The sequence below is a fragment of the Aythya ferina genome, assembly GCF_964211825.1.
Source record: "Aythya ferina genome assembly, chromosome: 8".
NCBI classification, from domain to species: domain Eukaryota; kingdom Metazoa; phylum Chordata; class Aves; order Anseriformes; family Anatidae; genus Aythya; species Aythya ferina.
The window spans coordinates 23,028,007-23,044,633 of record NC_140304.1 but is presented as its reverse complement, the minus strand read 5'-3'; the positions used below and the strand labels follow the sequence as shown (position 1 = coordinate 23,044,633).

Here is a 16,627-nt window from a genome sequence, read left to right as displayed (position 1 = left end):
GAAGGGGGGGGGGGGGCAGTGCGGAAGGTCGCGGGTTCGAATCCCGCTCCCGGCGGCTCGCAGCCGGCCCCGGGGAGGGGGTGCTGAGCCCCCCGTGCTGCGGCCCCAAAGCGGTGCCCGGAGCCCCCCGGAGCCCCCATCCTTCATTCCCGGCTCGGGGTGGGCAGCACGCTGCCGGCCGGCTCGGTGCTGCGCCAGGAGGTGGCAGCACAGCCATGTCCAGGCTGCACCCGCACCGGGCTCCTTCCTCCAGGACACCCCAAAAACCTCGGGGTGGCGGTGCCCAAAGGCAGGGCACTGCTGCCTGGCAGCACCATGGGGCCTGGCTGGGCTCGGGGACCATGGAGCAGGGCTGGGGCAGGTCCCCAGCAATGGCAGAGGGCAGCCCACCCATGCCCCACCATGCCCCACCATGTCCTACCAAGCACTCAGCCCTCCCGCTCTCCATGGTGTCCCGGGGCTGCTCAGGGCTCCACGGGGCTCCCAAGGAGCGTTTCCATCCCCTGGTCCTGTCCCCAGTGTTTGAGCGTGGCCGTCACACCCAACAGAGACCTGGTGGCCGTGCCAGGTGGCTGGGAGCCAGGCGGGCGCTGCCCCACGTCGCACACTGGGGCCGCAGCTCCTGGCGTCGCCTGACGGAGCACGCGTTCCTTGCCGTCACCCTTGGCAAGGAACCGTCCCGCAGAGCTGTAGAGCAGCAGCTCGTACCTGAGTCTGCGGGCAGAAGTGAAAGTTTTAATAACGGGGCTGCCTTGCTTCCTCTTCCATGCAGAAGGAAAAGGGGGGAGTGGGAGGGGAGGAGGAAGCAGCAGTACGGGGCCGTGAGGGATCCCCACAAGTCTCCTTCTCTCTGCACTGAGGCAGGAGCAAGGCTGCCCAGTGGTAATTTGTCCCAAGCACAAGGTTTCAGCAGGACGAGCTGAAGCCTGCTGTGCTGCAGGGGTTCTAGAACACAGCTTACCAGCACCATCCACCATCCCAATCCTGCTGGCAGTCCCTCCCCACGGAGACTGCCATCTCAGCTCTGCACCAGCACCCAGCCAGCACCATCCACTGGGACCACATCAGTGCACCCCACCAGGAGCTCTCAGCACCTCTGGAGCACTGCCTGTTGTCCCCAGGACTCATTTATCCCTCCCCGCCCTGCTGCCACCCCTAATGAGGGTGGCTTTCAGCACCTCGGCCCTTCTTCCCACAGCAGCCTGGCAAGGACAGAGCCGGTCCCAAGGCTGCTCCCGCCTGGCCCGTTTGCTCTCAGCTCTGCTGTGTCCATCCAAGTCCTGCCCGTGCCAGCGTGTGTGGCTGCTCACGGCTCCAGCAGCCTGTGGTTTAGGAACCTCCCGAGCCAGAGGCTGCCTCTGGCTGCAGGCTGTCAGCAGTCCCGTGTAACAGGGTGCCACTCGTCAGCCTTTTTGGGATCTCCACCATAACAACCTGCCCGAGGTGCCTCTTTCCTCCAGCCGTGCCGCGATGCTCCTGCTCACCGGGACCAGTCCCACGTGCACTGCCCAGATGTGGCATGCTGGGTTTGGCCTGGGATGTCATACAACTTTCCACTTCATTTCCTGGTCCTTTTTTAATCGTTCCTTTCTCTGTTAATGAGTCTGGCCCAGAGGTGGTGTCCCCTCTTCCCCAAGGTGGGTCTGCAGAGGGAGACAAGACTCCAGCACTGTGTTCAGAGGAAGGCTGCCGGCCCCATCTCACCCCTGCTCTCCCTGCAGAGCTTGGCAGTTGCCTCAGGGAGCTCCTCACCTTGAAGAGCTCCTCACCATCAGAGGAGGAGCATCTCTCTTAGCCCCTCGCTTGCGGGTCATTCACAGTTTGTTCACGAAGCTATTCAGCAGCACTTCTAAAAAACACAGCCAATTCTCATATAAAATCCAGAGACAGATGGCCATTCCTGTCCTTGAGTTTTAATTTTAACCCCTGCTTTTATGCCTGAACTACTCAAGCCCAGCTTCCAGCCTTGCCTTTCTCTGCTGGATCCCCAGCACTCTCAGCCCTACCCTGCCGCGGGGCGCTGCAGTCTGCTCGCTCCCCTCAATAAACTGCCAGCAGCACATTTTGAGCTCTTCTCCCTGTGGCAGAACCATCTTAACCTCACAAAGCACAGCCGTGGAGGACAGATCTCACCTCCACGTGCGTGGGTGTCACCGCGGGGCTGTGTCCCACCAGGAGCTGTAGGGACCTGCAAGCGAAACTCATCAGGAGGGAGCTTCTGCTGACCTGATCAGCAGCCAGGCAATTAGCACAGCTTTCACAGGAACCCGGAGATGTGGTTTCTGGGCAGCAATCGCTGCATCCAGGAGCTTTCACAGCCTTCACCGAGCAAAGGGGCACAGCTGGAGAGCTCGGTCACCCTCAGGCACCTGGTCCTGGTGCAGGATGCTCTGCCCATGCCTGGCTCGGGGCACGGCCGCAGTGGCCCCAGGCCAGAGGTGTGCGTGTCTGCACACTGCAGCTCGAGGTGTGCGTGTCCCCCAGGCTGGCACCAGCGGAGGAGGACAAGTGCAAACACTGCGGCCAGCGGAGGAGGTTATCTGGGGCCCAGCAGTGGAAAAACTCTCGGTGTGTGACTAAGGCACGATAGCACCAGGTGTGGGTCCAGGCAGGGCGAGCGAACCGGGGAGTTATCGCTTCCCCGTGGATTCAGGTGCCTGAAGCCAAATGTTTCCTAAGGGTGCGGTGACAGCCACGGCCCTGCTATCGCGGCGCCTGGCCCACCCCACGGCCCGGCAGCAGGGATGCGGGGGCTGGCTGCTGGATTTTCCCCCATGGTGGGGACAGGACGCCAGCCCCAGGAGTGTCTCTCCTTTGCTCTGTTCCCAGGAGGTGAAATAAGAGTAAAACCACCATGGGTCTGCATCACCTCGCTGCCCACAGCGTCCCCCCTGATCCAGAAGCACCTGGGCCCCATCCCACAGCCAGCATCCCTGTTCGATCTCCCCAGACCCATGACCCCTTCTCCTGATGAAGGAGCTCCCCCCTACAGCCATGACCCTCCCTGGGGCCCAATCCTGCCAGCAGGTGACTGCACGGAGCCGGCCACGCTGTGGCCGTGACTCAGCCCTGTGCTGGGCCCTGTTGCTCCATGTCTCACTGCTTCCTTCCCCGCTGGGCTGCCCCAGCTTGGCTGGGCCATAAGGTTGGGGCAGGAGGGTCAGGGACCTCAGTTTTGCCTTCTACCACAGTCCTGGGGGCCTCGGCCAGCCTGAGCCCAGGTTTGGGAGAAAGGGTGCCCAGGCTGGATGTTGGGGGCAGATAATGGCCCAGCACGGGCACCATGGTGTTGCCCTGCCAGCCACCTTCACCCCAGCACCCTGCCCCTCTCGGGACCATCCTGGGGCAGCAGGATGCAGTGTTGGTGCCATGTCTCCTGCAAAGCAGGCTCCCACCTGCTTTACCAGATCGTTTTGGGACCCACGTGCCCCTGCCAGGCCAGGGCAAAGCGCTCTCCAGCTCACCTGGCAAGAATCGTGCCCCAACCCTGCCTTCCCCAGCACCCGCCTGCCAAAAAAAGCGTTTCTCAGCGCTCCCGAGGCTGTTTTCTTGCTGCCCTCATCACTTTGCAGGGCAGGTTTTGCCAGGGAAAGGACCGGACTCCCTTCTCCAACGGTCAGTGCATCTTGGCCAGGCAATTGGGAGAGGGTGTTTTTTATTAACAACAAATTAGGTGTAATTGCCGTTTCCACTGCGGCCACTCCTCGCCCCGGTGAGGCTCCCGGCCATACCGGTGCCCGTAGGAGCTCACCCACGGCACGGGAGCCCCAGCACCCCCATCCCCATTCTCGGCCCCATGCGAGGCAGCAGCAGTGAGCACGGAGCCAGGCCCCGCTCCCGCCCCAGTGCAGCGATGATGAAAGGCGAGGAAGAACTGGTTTGTGCTCTGATCTCACAGCCCAGCCTCAAAACAGCCGCGGACTGTCACTCCGGCTCCCAGGATGCTCGGGGAGGACAGGACAGCAGAGCCAGCCTTTCCAGTGGGACAGGATGGTTGGAGAAATTCATCGTTCCCCTGGAAATAAAAATAATAATCATAATAAAAACACAAAGCCAGAGATTACTTATATGCACACAAACACGCAGGCACGCACTCTCTCCCCATCTGGCTTTGCCAGCCTGACTCATCGCTAATTCAAACAGCCCACACCTTTCCCTCTCCCTCCATGTGACATTTCAAACAAGTCTCTGGGGAAGAGGCAGCAGCCCTGGCACTTTGCTCCAGGTGTCCCGCTGGTGTCAGACCCTTGCCCTTGGGCACAGGGGTCCCAGCAGCAAGATGTGCCCAGTGCCCCATGGTGGGTCCCCGGTGTCCCGGCACGGTCACGTCCACACGCACACCCCTCAGAAACTGGGGCAAGCCGAGGGCGGAGGTGGCTGCGGAAAGGACAAGTGGATCGGTGACACCTGCATATGGAGCCCCGTGGTCCCATGCCTGCGGGCAGGATGCAAAGCCCTAAAAACTGGCTGCCACCCTCTTGGTGGCACCCCACCAGCCCGGGGCAGACCCCAGGAGAGCCGCTCCCCTCTCTGCCATTCTCCGCTTTCCTCCAGCCCAGCTCACCGCAGCCGCCAGCGGGAAACGGGGAAGGAGCGGGATGAGCCCAGCCCTATTCCAGGACCACAGCCCAGCCCCAACCAATTTCCAGGAGCCCCAGGAGGATGCCACCACCCCGGGCAGGGTGATGCTGGGGGCCAGGGCACCGCGCAGCCCGCAGCGTGCGCTCCCAACACAGCATCAGGTCCGGGCAAGCCCCGGCCTTCGGAGGGCTGCGTGCATCACGGGTAATCAGCCGTGGGAGGGAGGGAGGCCGGGATGGAGCCAGACCTGCTCGCTGAGCTCGGGACCTGCCAGCACGCTGCTGCTGAGTCACCCCCATTAGCGCCGGGAAGCCTCAGCACCTGAGCGCCAAGGGGGGGACAGCAGGGACAGCGCACGGGGCCAGGTGGCCAGCACCCACCTTCTGGTGGGGACAGCACAGCCGGTGCCGCACGGCTCCTGCTGCTGGGGACAGCGGGACAGAGCACAGAGGGAAGGTGCCGGAGCCGGTGAGGCTGCCGTAAGGTTTCGGCTGCCATTCCCCTCGGCAGTGACTCACCGCAGGACCGGTCACGCCATCCCTGTGCCGCAATTGCCCCATCTGCAGATTAGGGAAACTGAGGCACGGGGAAGTGGGGTGACTCAAGAGCTGTTGCACAGGAGATGCCGCTCGGATGCCGAGGCTTGGGCGTTCCCCCATCGATCCTCCGCAGCTAACTTAAGCAGAAATGAACATCGATGTAAATATTTACTGACAAGCGAGCCCAGCCTCACCCACTCCTCTTAGAAGAAAGCTTTAAAGTAAACTCTCCTGGCTCTTTCAAGTTTACATCTTGTTTATTTATTATACAGCAGATCACAATATTTCAACAGTTTGCATATAAAGAAAAGTAACATTTCGGAGTGCGAGAGACCTAACGTGCCCAAGCAGAGAAATGTTAATTAACAATATACACAGACGGGAACAGTGCACTTCCCAAAGCCGAGACTCTCCTGTGTTCCCAGCCGGAAGAAAAAAAATATATTAAAAAACAGAAACATTATATATTACTGCTTTGTTTAATTTACAACTCGCTTTGCAGAAGCTGCACATAAAAAGACTCATTTTCTTTTGAGTTTTCTCTTTTTTCCCTCTAAGAAAGTTTCAAGTATAGCAGAGACCTGGGCATTCATAGCTGGACTCACTGTCCTTTACACACTAAGTTTAAAAAAAAGCAGCATGGGGAAGGCAGCTGCAGCAGTACCTGGTGTCATCCTGAGGGGAAGAACAAAACAAATTAAAGCAGACCATGAGATGAGAGCCACTTTTGGGCTCCCAGGCGCAGAACTGTGGGATCAGCCGGGACGGGACCACCCGGCAGGGTCCCAAGCTGGTATCAGGAGCATCCCTCGCTCCCTGTGCGAGGTGACACCGCGCTGCCGACCCCTGCAAACCTTTCCACCCATGAGCCATGATCAGATCCCACCCTCACCTTGTCCTCTCGGGGCTTTGGGGCCAGGAGGTTTGTTCTGAAGGCCACAACCAAGCAGAGCAGAGCCACGGGACACAGGTCCCCAGCAGGAGCTCGGCCACTGTCAGCCACCACAGTCCCCAGTGCCAGGATCAAGGAGGATTTTTTTGTTTTTTAGTTTTTAAAGCTGTTGCCAAATACAAGCTAGGAGCTCTGGGGACAGACCCCTGCTGCACCAGACCCTCCAGTGGCTCCCGGGCAGGAGACGCTCCCCGCAGCCCTGCTCCCCACACCTCCACCCCAAAAAGCAGCCCTTCCTTCCCCAGCACGCAGCCGAGCCCAGCTCCAACAGCGGGGGCAGGAGGAGAAGAGGAGTTATCAGCTACAAGCGGAGAGGGGCTGGGCTGCTCCCCAGCATCGGCCCGACGCTATTTACACCGTGAGGAGCTGCTCCTGGGGCAGGGGGGAGGCCGAGCACGGCTCACATGTGCCGCTTCATGTGGAGGGCGAGGTGGTCGGAGCGGGAGAAAGCCCGCTCGCAGAGGTGGCACTGGAAGGGCCGGTGCCCCGTGTGCTTGCGGTAGTGGCGGGTCAGCTCGTCGGAGCGGGCGAACTTCCAGCCACAGCCTTCCCAGGTGCAGTGGTAGGGCTTCTCGCCTGCGGGGGAGAGAGGGGGGTCAGCGGGCACATGGGGGAGGGGTCCCGACCCTCCACAGGCCTTCACCCGTGTCCCCCTGCCCTCCCCTGCGTCCCCCTGCCCTCCCCTGCTTTTTGAGGGATCCCTGCCCACCACTCCTATGCCACGCACCTTCCCCTGACTCCCATTTTCACCTGACCCCCTTTTGTCCCCCATCTTGTCACTTTCCCCACTGCTACCCTGCGTGCCCCCATGCCACCATGGGGCCCTGCGCACCCCCTCTCCATGTGTCTCTGCCCGGCTTCAAGCTGTGGCTGCTCCCCTGCCCGTCCCTGCTGCGGATCCTCACCGTGTACCGCAGCCCCACTCCGCTGGGGGGCCGCACCAGTACCCCCAGCCCACCCTGGGGCCCCCTCCCCGTTCGTCCTTAGCCCAGCTGTGGGGCTTGGCCATACAGCCGTTTGGGGAACCCTATACCCCGGGGGACATCTCACTGCATGCCCTGATCCCTGTGCGCTCCTGCCCAGCCCCAACACGGGGTCCTGAGCACCCCTGCCCCCAGTGCAGGCTGCGGGGTCTCCCTGATCTTCACTGCCCACCACAGCCCGGCCCCACCGCTGGGACCCCACAAACACCTCACTGGGCTGGGGGCTCCCTCAAACACACCCAAACCGACAGCAGGACGCCCCCTCGGTGCTCCCCTACAGCAGGGACCCCGCGGGCGTCCCCGGTGCCTCCAACCCCGCTCCCACCGCACTGCTCCGGGGCTGCGCCCCCCCCGCACCGCGGTCCCCCGGCCCCTCTCCATGCGCATCCCGAGCCCGCCCCGACCCCTGCCGCCCCCTCGGGGCTTTCCTTACCCGTGTGTGTCCGCATGTGCGCCTTGAGGTGGGAGCTCTTGGTGTAGGTCTTGCCGCAGCCCGGGTATTCACAGTTGTGGGTCGCCGTCCGCTTGCGCGCCCAGGAGCGGCGGCCGCGCTTGGGCTTGCAGTCCTCGGGGGGGGCCCCGGCTGGGAAATACTCCAGCACCGGAGAGTTGGGCGGTGTGACCAGCAACCCCGGCAGCCCCCCCGGGCCCGGCCCCGGCCCCTTGAGGGGCTCCCTGAAAACACTGAAGTGTCCATGAAACTGCGGCGGCGGCTGGGGGGCAAAGTGGGGCGCGTAGCGGTGCGGGGCCACGGCGTAGTGGGGCGGCAGGTCGGCCAGGAGGTGGGGGTCGGTGCCGGGCAGAGGCTCCTCGGGGGGAGCCAGACGGCCGTGGGCGAAGCCCGGGTAAGGCAGCGGTGGCCCCGGCACCGGGCCCGGCGCCATGCGGGGGGGCTTGTGCTCGCCGCCGCCCGGCCCCAGGTAGTCGCCACCGGGCATCCCCAGCATGCAGGCTCGCTCCTCGGGTTGCTCCTTCTTGATGCGGGGTCCGAAGGGCTGCGAGGGGTCCAGGGGCAGCGGGCGGCTCAGGGCCGGGTGGAGGGGCGGGTGGTGGTGGTGGTGATGGTGGTGGGGGCCGCCGGGCACCCGCAGCTCCGTGTACTCCCTCCGCTGCAGGTCGCAGTGGCCGGGCAGGTCCGGGGTGAGCAGCTCGGCCACGTAGCTGTGGCCCTGGCCCTCGGGGTAAGGAGCCGGGAACTTGCCCGGAGTCGGGTAGGAGCCGTCGCTGTCGTACGTGGTGCCGCAGCTCTCCGGGGTCTCGGGCAGGGGGTAGTTGGGGCCGGGCGGTCCCTGCCCGCCGCTGCTGGTGTGCGCCAGGATGAAATCCAAATCCACGAACTTCCCCAAGTCGTCCTCCTCCCGCTTCACGGCGGCGGGGCCGTCCTGCTGCAGCATCCTCTGCGGGGAGAGGGGCGTCAGGGCCGGCTGCAGCCCCCCCCTGCCCGGTGCACCGGGACCCCAAACCCCTCCGACGGGGCGGCACCGCCACCCCCGGGGCGCCCTCCGACGGCTGGAAGGGGGCTCGGCGGTGGGACTGAGCACCGAGCCCGGTGCCCCCCACCCACCCGGTGCCCCCCACCCGCCCCCCGCCCCTTTCCCCGGTGCTTACGTGGAGCATATCGGCCGGGCGCTCCTCCAGCGGCAGCAGGTTGGCGAAGGTGGAGATGGAGGGCAGGGCGCTCTCGTCCACGGCCGCCGCCATGGCGGGCCGGGACCGGGCACCGGGAGGGGGCCGGAGCGGGCTGGGGGCAGCGCGGTGCGCGGGGCCCGGCTCCGCTCCCCGCGGCGGCGGCAGCGCTGCTCTGCGCCGCCCCGCGCCCCTAAGCTGTTAACAGCATGGCTGCGCCCCCATTGGCCCGCCGCGCATTGATATTCACCGCCTGGCCTCCCCATTGGCTTGGCCAGGGCTGTGGGCACGCCCCCCTCATGTTTAGCCACGCCTCCCCGTGGGGGTGCCCCGACGGGACCGGGTAGGGGGTCCCAGACCCGGTTCCTATCCGTGCCTGTGTCCCCAGTCCCGGTCCCTATCCATGCCCCGGTCCCTGCCCGGTTGCCGGTGCCCGGAGAGCACGGCGAGGTGGGGGGGTCTCTGCCCCGCTGTGGGAACAGGGGGGTCCCGGGGTGGGGGTCCTAGGACAGTGCTGGCCACCAGGGTGCTGGTTTGGGTCCCTGGGGGCTCTCCATGTGCTGCCCATGGGGTGAGCGGGGAGTGCAAAGGCTGCAGTGTCCTTGCCCCACAGGGGGTACCCACACCCCTGGGGCTGTTCCACGCTGCTGTGCATGGACACGAGCAGGTGCCCGGGCCGGCAAGCTGGGCACAGTGGTCGTGCCAAAAAACACCAAGCAAAGGAGCCACCACGATGGGTGCCAGTGCTGGGGTGGGAGGCAGTGCTGCGGGGTGCTGTGCCCCCCGTGCCGCCCGCTTCGTGTAACGGCATCGGTGAGGCCGTGTCCCCCCGTGCTGGTGCCGTCGGCGGGGCAATCAGCAGCCCAGAGCGCAGCAGCTCCCATCTGGCCGCACGCAGGGTGCGTGTGCGAGCAGAGATAACCAGCGGGGGGCTGGCACCCTGCCTGCCTCGCTTCATCTCGCCCTGCAGCCCCCACGGGACGTTTGCCTGCCTTGCCTAGGGACCCGCAGCACAGCCGAGCCCCCTGTGCCCTGCCACGGAGGGCAGGGGGCTGTGGTGCCACCCTGCCCACCCCATGGAGCCCCCGCACGGTGCTGTCCACCAGAGAGCTTCCCACAGCGGGGGCTGCTCAGGGAGCAGGGGGTCCCCCCTCCCTGACATCGAGCGGACACACGGACACATGGCACGGGGAAACCGGGCACCAGGCAGCCTCCTCGGGGGGCTCTGTGCCGTCCCGGTCCCACTGAGAGACCTCCTCCGCTTGGCCTCCCTCCAGGCAGTACCAGGAATGGCCCGGTTACTGTTGCGTTTGTCCAGAAGCAATAGCCCTTATCTCCCTGAGCCCGTCTCCCTGCTTTCTGGGGCTTTCCATCCCCAGATACCTTTCTAAGAACTCAGGCTGCTGCCCTTCGCTATTCAGAAGCGAGGAGTCGATTTAAAAAAAAACAAATATAAACACCGAAGGTGAGGCGCGCACACACACACACACACGCTCTGCTGCTGGATCCAAAGCCACCCTACCAGTTGCTTTCATCACCGCGCTTTAATTATAAGGGTGGAGCATTGCAATAAATTATTTCAGTAATCCAGTGGAACAACAACGATTTAAATCTTCCCCCTTTTACCAAGAATCCCTGCCCTCATTTCCAGAGCACGCGCTGGGGCTCAGCCTGGCGAGGCAGCAGGTTTGGCAATGCCACCCAGCGGGTCGAAACGCACGGGCTGCGCAGCTCTTCCTCCGAAAAAGCTGCCTCTGAACTGGGGAAGCCAAGAAGTGTGTGGGCATCACCTGAAATCCCTGCTAGCCTGGCCCCCAGAGCAGCTTATTTAAGTTGCCAGCTAATCCCATTATTTGTTTCTTGCCCAAATAATAATTAATAGCGAGGCAGTTCCTGCCCCAAACTTTTACAGATAAGTGAGAGCAGACGGGCACCAGGTCCGCTTGGTTTTCCCCCTTTCCAGGCAGTTTTGCTGGCTGCATCCGTGCAGCGCTGGAGTATTTTGAGAGAGGTGTCGCCAGCAGGTCGGGCTCATTTTTACAGCCAATATTTCTTCCAAATGCGAGGTATTCCCCAGGAAACCCTTGGTGCTTATGCTCTGGCAGGAGGGACAGCATGGAGGGGAGCAGCAGCATGCCCAAAAACCAACACCACGGGGACTGACGGCACGGGGAGCAAGGACAAGGGCACGGGAGGGCTTTGTGTGCCGGGAGCCTCCGCTGGGGCTGGTCGGAGGCGAACGGGCTCGGCCAGAGGCAGACGGCGTGCGCGCAGCCCGCTGTTGACAGAAGCCCGTTTAGGAAACGCGAATTATCTCTCGCGCCGCTGCAGCAGGCTGTAAAAGTAGATGGCATCAGACAAGATCAAACAGCAGCTCAGCGGGAGAGCAAACAGCGGGTGGGGAGGGCTGCGCGCCGAGGCGATGGCCCAGGAGGAAAGGGTTAAGGGTTATCCCTGCTCCTGGCAAGTCCCAGCGGGACGGATGGCAGCGGGGGGGTGCTGGTGGGCACAGGGGGCTGGTGGCACTGCCAGAGATGGCATCGGTGCCCAGATTGCCGTCAGAGACCTCGGCAGATGCAGGGGAGTCCCCTACCAGAGAAAACACCCGGCGCTGGATGACAGCGGCACTGCGTCCCCCCTTGTCCCTGTCAGCTGGGGCTGGGGGCTGGGGCAAACCCAGGGACATTTGGGGCATCCAAAGTGCCCCCTCTCCTATGGGGAACCCCGGAGCCCCTATAGCACTGGCCCCAGCGTCACAGCCCAGGGAGCTTCTGTCTCGGTGGGAGGCAAACCCGGAGCCCCCAGGGCACAGGAGGGGTCCCGTGGGGAGGTGCCGTGGGGACGCACGCAGCGGAGCACCCCGGGCTGGTGGGACACGTGGAGGCTTCCCGAGAGCACAACGCGGACCTGGCTGGGTGTTGCTGCCTGTCCTCCCCCCCGCCTGGGGCTGGGCTGCCTGGGGAAGGGTCCGGGAGCCCCCCAGACCTGCCCCCCATCTCCCCCAAGCCCCCTTCCCCTCCTGGAAAGAAAAGAGGAACCGAAAATGAAATTAAAGCATAATTCAATCCGGAGCAGGTCCAGAATAAAGTCATCTGCTCTTATCGTGCGCTGGCAGGCTCTTCCCGCTCCGCAACAAACACAATGTTATCAGGGCACAGAGGGCAGATTCGTTTGCACCGGCCCAGCGAGCTGCCGTGTCCGCCCTGCCTGCCCCGGCCCGGGGAGCACCGGGGCGCACGACCGGGACTGGGGGTCTGGGGGGTGTCAGTGCCTCAGCACCACTGCGGGCCCCCCCTCTGTGCCCCCCCGGCTGGGGCAGCTGGTTCAGGTCCCTCCCAGTGTCACCACAAAGCTGATGTTGTGGGGGGACAGGGCTCGGGGGAGATGTCTGTCCGCAGGAGCACTCACGTCCCCGTCTCCCTTGGGTGCTCCCCGAGTGCCAGCGCACCCCAGGGGTGACCCGGCGGGTATGGGGGCAGAGCCACCAGCCCTACAGATCGCCAGGTCCTGCAGCTGCCAGAGCTGGGTGCCCACTGCTCTCAGCACACGCTCCTGCCCCACTGAACCACAGATCACATCCCACACCCCGCATCCCGCATCCCGCATCCCACACCCCGCATCCCGCATCCCGCATCCCGCTTTGATCTCCGCCCGCTCCCGGCCCGAGCCCTGGCCGTGCCCTGGCGGCTGGGGCTGCTGGGCTGGCTGTTATGGGGCCAGCACAGCCTTGCGAGCCTTTCTTTATATACCCCTGTTATTTTTAACTCTGCCTACGCAAATCCCAAATCCGGAATGAGCAGCGGCCCAGGGCCAAGGGGAAATGGACATGGTGCAAATTTCCTGCCCTTTTTACCTCTCTTCCTCTATAACATACAGCAACGTTTTTCCTCCACGGCTTAACTTTCACTGGTACAGGAAAGCTGAGAGAACCAGGCCCCACATGGAGCCACGGGGGCCAGTGATGGACGGGGTCTTCCCCTGGCCGCTGGGTGCTCGGAGGGGACGTCACACCTGGAGGGTGCCGGGAGATGTCCCGAGCCATGAGGCACCACGTTGTCGACAGGACAAGCTCGAGACATCCAGCCAGCCCTCGCAGTGACATCCTCACACCTCCCAGTGACATCCTCACGTGTGAGCTGGGGTGCTCACGGGGCCACATCCTGCCTCCCAGCACCGCCACAAGGAGCCGTTCCTTGGGGCTGCCACCAAAAAGAGTGGCAAAGAGGAGCTGTGGCACCCCAGCAGTGCCTGGGGGAAAAGGGGGGATTGCCGTTTTCTGCTTCTTGGTGATAAACAGGGAAGGCCGGGAGGAAGGGAGGATATTTTTCCCCGACTTCTCTGTTTTAATCTCCAAGAAGAAGCCCCAGCACGCAGTGCCAGCAGGTTGTGCTGGGAGTTTTGCCACGGGCATTGCTGGTTGTGGGAAGGGCACGGCCGCGTGGCTCAGGGGTTGCGTGCTGTGACCTCTCAGGCTGGGCTCTGATAGCTACACATCACGTACGAGCAATTTCAGACCATTTCCAAATAATTTCACATTTTTGAATAACCCAATCTCAGCCACTCTATTCTGCCCAGCCTCCATCCCTCATCCCCGGCGATGCTGTAAGGGATTCAGCCTCCAACTACCCCGTGCTTTCCTTCTAACCTCCCTTTCCCATGCACACGCCAAGCCAGGGAAAGTGCAGGAGAGGATCCCGGTGCTCGCCCCTCCTGCCCGGTGCGGGGACACGACGTTCCCCAGCCCAGCGCCGCCCCGGCACAGCGCAGGTGTGGCTGCGCCACGCGGGGCTCCGCGGCGGCGGCACGGCAATAACTTTCCGACGGGAGGTGTGGCACGGGGCTGAGCGAACGGGCACCACCCGGAGTCACCGGCACTGCCGCCAGACACAGGGGAGCATCAGGGACCAGGGACAGACACACGGACACACGGACACGGGGACAGGACAGCCCCGGGGGACGAAGGAGAGAAAGCGCATCCTCGGCCAGCGCTGCTTGTAAAGCTGTGTGGCTGTGCTTCGGGAAGTGGTGTTTAATTACCCAGCCTCCCTGTTAGTAAATAGGTTTGCAGTGACAAAAGGGTGGATTTTTTTATTTATTTTTTTTTCGCTCACGCTGCTGCGCCGGCGAGCTGGTCCCCTGGGAAGGCTGGCTCCAAAATAGACCTGCTCTCACTGGAAGCAATCGAATGGGAATACAAGCTGCCCGAGCCCAAGCCCAATTCCTCCTTTTGTTCTGGGGCTCTGGCAGCGAAGGGGTTAGGAGCGGAGCGACAGGAACTCGCCTTCTCTTTAATTGACCTCCGATGATGAAACAATCTAGCAAACAATTTAGAAATGTGCATCCAGTGAGATCATCAGGAAAACTTCTCCGGGAAGGAGCCCAGGGAAAGGAAGGTGGCGGTAATCCACCTGCTCCGGCCGGCCCGGCTGCCCGCAGCGGCACGGCCACACAGGGTGAGCCGAGCAGGGGCGAGCTGTAAGCAGCACCTCATCCCATCCACCACCACATTGCCAGGACCACCCAGCCTTGTCCCAGGTGCCCTTGGGGTCCCCAGTCCCAAAGCCAGGCTGGTTTCTGTCCCCTCCCCACCCGATCGCGTGGGGCACCCATCCTCTGCATTGCCAGCCCTCCCTGGGCTGCTCAGTGCCCGTTTTGTCCCCACCAGCCCCAAGCCATCCCCATCCCCCAGCAGGAACATGCTGGAGGTGACACAGCCTCCCCCATGGGCACATCCAGGACAGGACCTGCTCTTCCAAGGCACGGTGGAGGGACCCCTCCCCTGTCCCCAGGAGGGCTGCCTCCACGGGGATTTCCATCCGCCTGCTCCCCGGCCCCCGGCAGCCACCCGGGAAGGGCTGGCGCAGCTCCCTGGCCCCGGCTTCCCCGGCCCGGGTGAGAGCAGGCTCTGGCTTGGCATGTGGCAGGGGCTAATTTTGGCCCAAAGGGTTTCCCTTCAGCAAACTCTGCCGCCAGGGTGGTTTTGAAGACAATCATAGCCCAAGTCTTCCTTCCTCGGCTGCCAGCGATCTGGTGCCGGGCTGCTGTGTTTGTGTTGTGTGTGCGTGTATGTATCTCCAAACCGCAACAAATATTTCATAGTCGTTTTCTTTCTTTTTTTTTTTTTTTTTTTTTTTTTTCCTCCCTCAGAGCCCTTGGCTGTGGTATTTAAATAGTAGGTGTGGTCCCGGCGCTGCATGCCAAAACCAACACGAGCTCCGGAGCAGATAACCCTGTGAGCAAACGCAGCAGCAAAACCACGCCGGAGCCACGGCCAGAGCCAGGCCGGGCCAGGCAGCGGTGCTGGGGCGGGCACGGCCCCATGGGGCCAGCGGCACGTGGGCACGGTGGCCCCATGTGTCCCCCGTCCCCATCCCCAACGCCTGGCCGAAGGCACTGGGGGCGAAGGAGGAGGCGAAGCGGGGGGAGCTGCCTCCTGCAGGGCCCGGGCACTGCCAGCTCGCTGCGGGCAGCCAGGGCTGGGTGGGATGGACCAGGGGGGTCTTCAGTTTTTTGTCTTTAAACCATGACAAAATATTTTGTTTAATTGCCTGTTTTCCACCATACAAATATATATATTTTTTTAAAATTAAAAATATTTTTCTCTCAGCTTTCTTTCTTTTTTTTTTACGTGTCAAAATAGAGCGTGAGCAAGCAGGGGATCCCCTCCAGTGCCTGCAGACCAGCTCACAAAGAAACTTTCGTGCACCCTGGCTTTTTTCTCATACAAACCAAAAGCCCTGAAATATGGTGAATGCCTTGCTTGGCAGAATGAGTCACCCGAGGAGAACCGGCTGCCTGACCTACCCTGCTCGCACCGCTGGTGCTGGTGCGCACTGGGGATGGAGGGGACCTCTGGTGCTCCGGGTCCAAGAAGGAACAGGGACGAGTCTGGGCAGGAGAGGGATGGAGAAAAGGGGTCTCTGTGCAGCCTCCTGCTGACAGCCCAGCCCTGGTGGGCAGCGGGTGCTGTCCTCAGGCTCTGCACCAGCTGTGAGGGTTTTGGCCACAAGCCGTGTGGCAGCAGGGCAGTCCCCGTGGCGGGGGATCGGGGGAAGCAGGAGCCTTCCCACCCCCAGCCCACACACCCGGTTCTGCTCCTCGCTCCGTGGGTGGCCCTGGCGCAGCTACACCCACTCGCTCCTGCCCTCAGCTCGTGCCCTGTGGGAAATAGGCACAGGGGGGAACCGAAAACATCTCTCCAGCGTGGTCCCAAATTGGAGACCACCACGCTGGGGACAAGGGTTCCTGGGACGCCTCCAGCTGGGGACAATGCCAGGAGATGCCCGGAGGAAGCAGCTTCCCAGGGAGCGGTGTCCCCTGGCCGGATGGCACCCAGGGGTGGCCGCGGGCTCCTTGTCCCCGCGGCCAGGCGTGCAGCGGGTGCGGGTAGCACACCCCTCCCTGCCTCCCAGCCCCGCAGCGCCGGGTGCTGGAGCGGAGCCGGACAGGTAGGCAGCGCCTCGCCAGCAGCACAAGGTGCACGGCAGGGCCAGGATCCACCCAGCCCGTGCCGGAGGAGGAGGAGAGGAGGGTCCTTGGCAGACGAGGTGCTGTTTTAAAACCCGCAGCTGAGCCGGCTCCAGGCCTGCTCTCGGCACGTGTTCGGGCTACAGGCAAACAGCCCCAAGCCCTGACACCGCCTCCAGTTGCTTCCATTTTCCCCGCTACAGGCTGGGGCCACCGGTGGCGAGGGGCTCGGAGCAGCCGCCCCATCCCATGGCTCCTCCGGGCCCTGGGGACCGCTCGGTGCCGCTGGCACGTGTCCCGGCGTGGAAAGGAAAATAAGGTTCGGATGTCACCTCCCCAGCCGGGAGAGGAAAATTCTTTCCAGCCAAACACGCGTTTAGTTCCTCGCCGAGCAAAACCGGCGTTGGGTTCCTCGTCCCCCCCAGATTTCCAGCCAAACAGGGAATTTTCCACCGACATCAAAGCACAACAAGGTGGTT

The 16,627-nt window shown here is 63.0% G+C and overlaps 2 protein-coding genes across 3 annotated transcripts in view; one reads left to right on the top strand and one right to left on the bottom strand.

Moving 5' to 3' along the window:
- The window catches only part of DPH2 (diphthamide biosynthesis 2), a 145,118-nt gene that overhangs the window by 81,482 nt on the left and 47,009 nt on the right, over positions 1-16,627 (top strand). The gene's annotated exons all lie outside the window — the stretch shown is intronic.
- Positions 3,639-9,808, bottom strand: KLF17 (KLF transcription factor 17). Of its 2 annotated transcripts, none has more exons than XM_084527947.1 (3): positions 8,664-9,808; positions 7,489-8,452; positions 3,639-4,015 (listed from the first exon to the last, which is right to left on the bottom strand). In XM_084527947.1, the coding sequence occupies exons 1-3, from the start codon at positions 8,754-8,756 to the stop codon at positions 4,005-4,007; spliced, it is 1,068 nt and encodes a 355-aa protein (XP_084384073.1). In that variant the 5' UTR covers positions 8,757-9,808; the 3' UTR covers positions 3,639-4,004. The 2 variants fall into 2 exon arrangements, with proteins under 2 accessions (XP_084384073.1, XP_084384072.1); XM_084527946.1 differs by lacking the exon at positions 3,639-4,015 and adding an exon at positions 5,359-6,648 and having other exon boundaries at positions 8,664-9,513.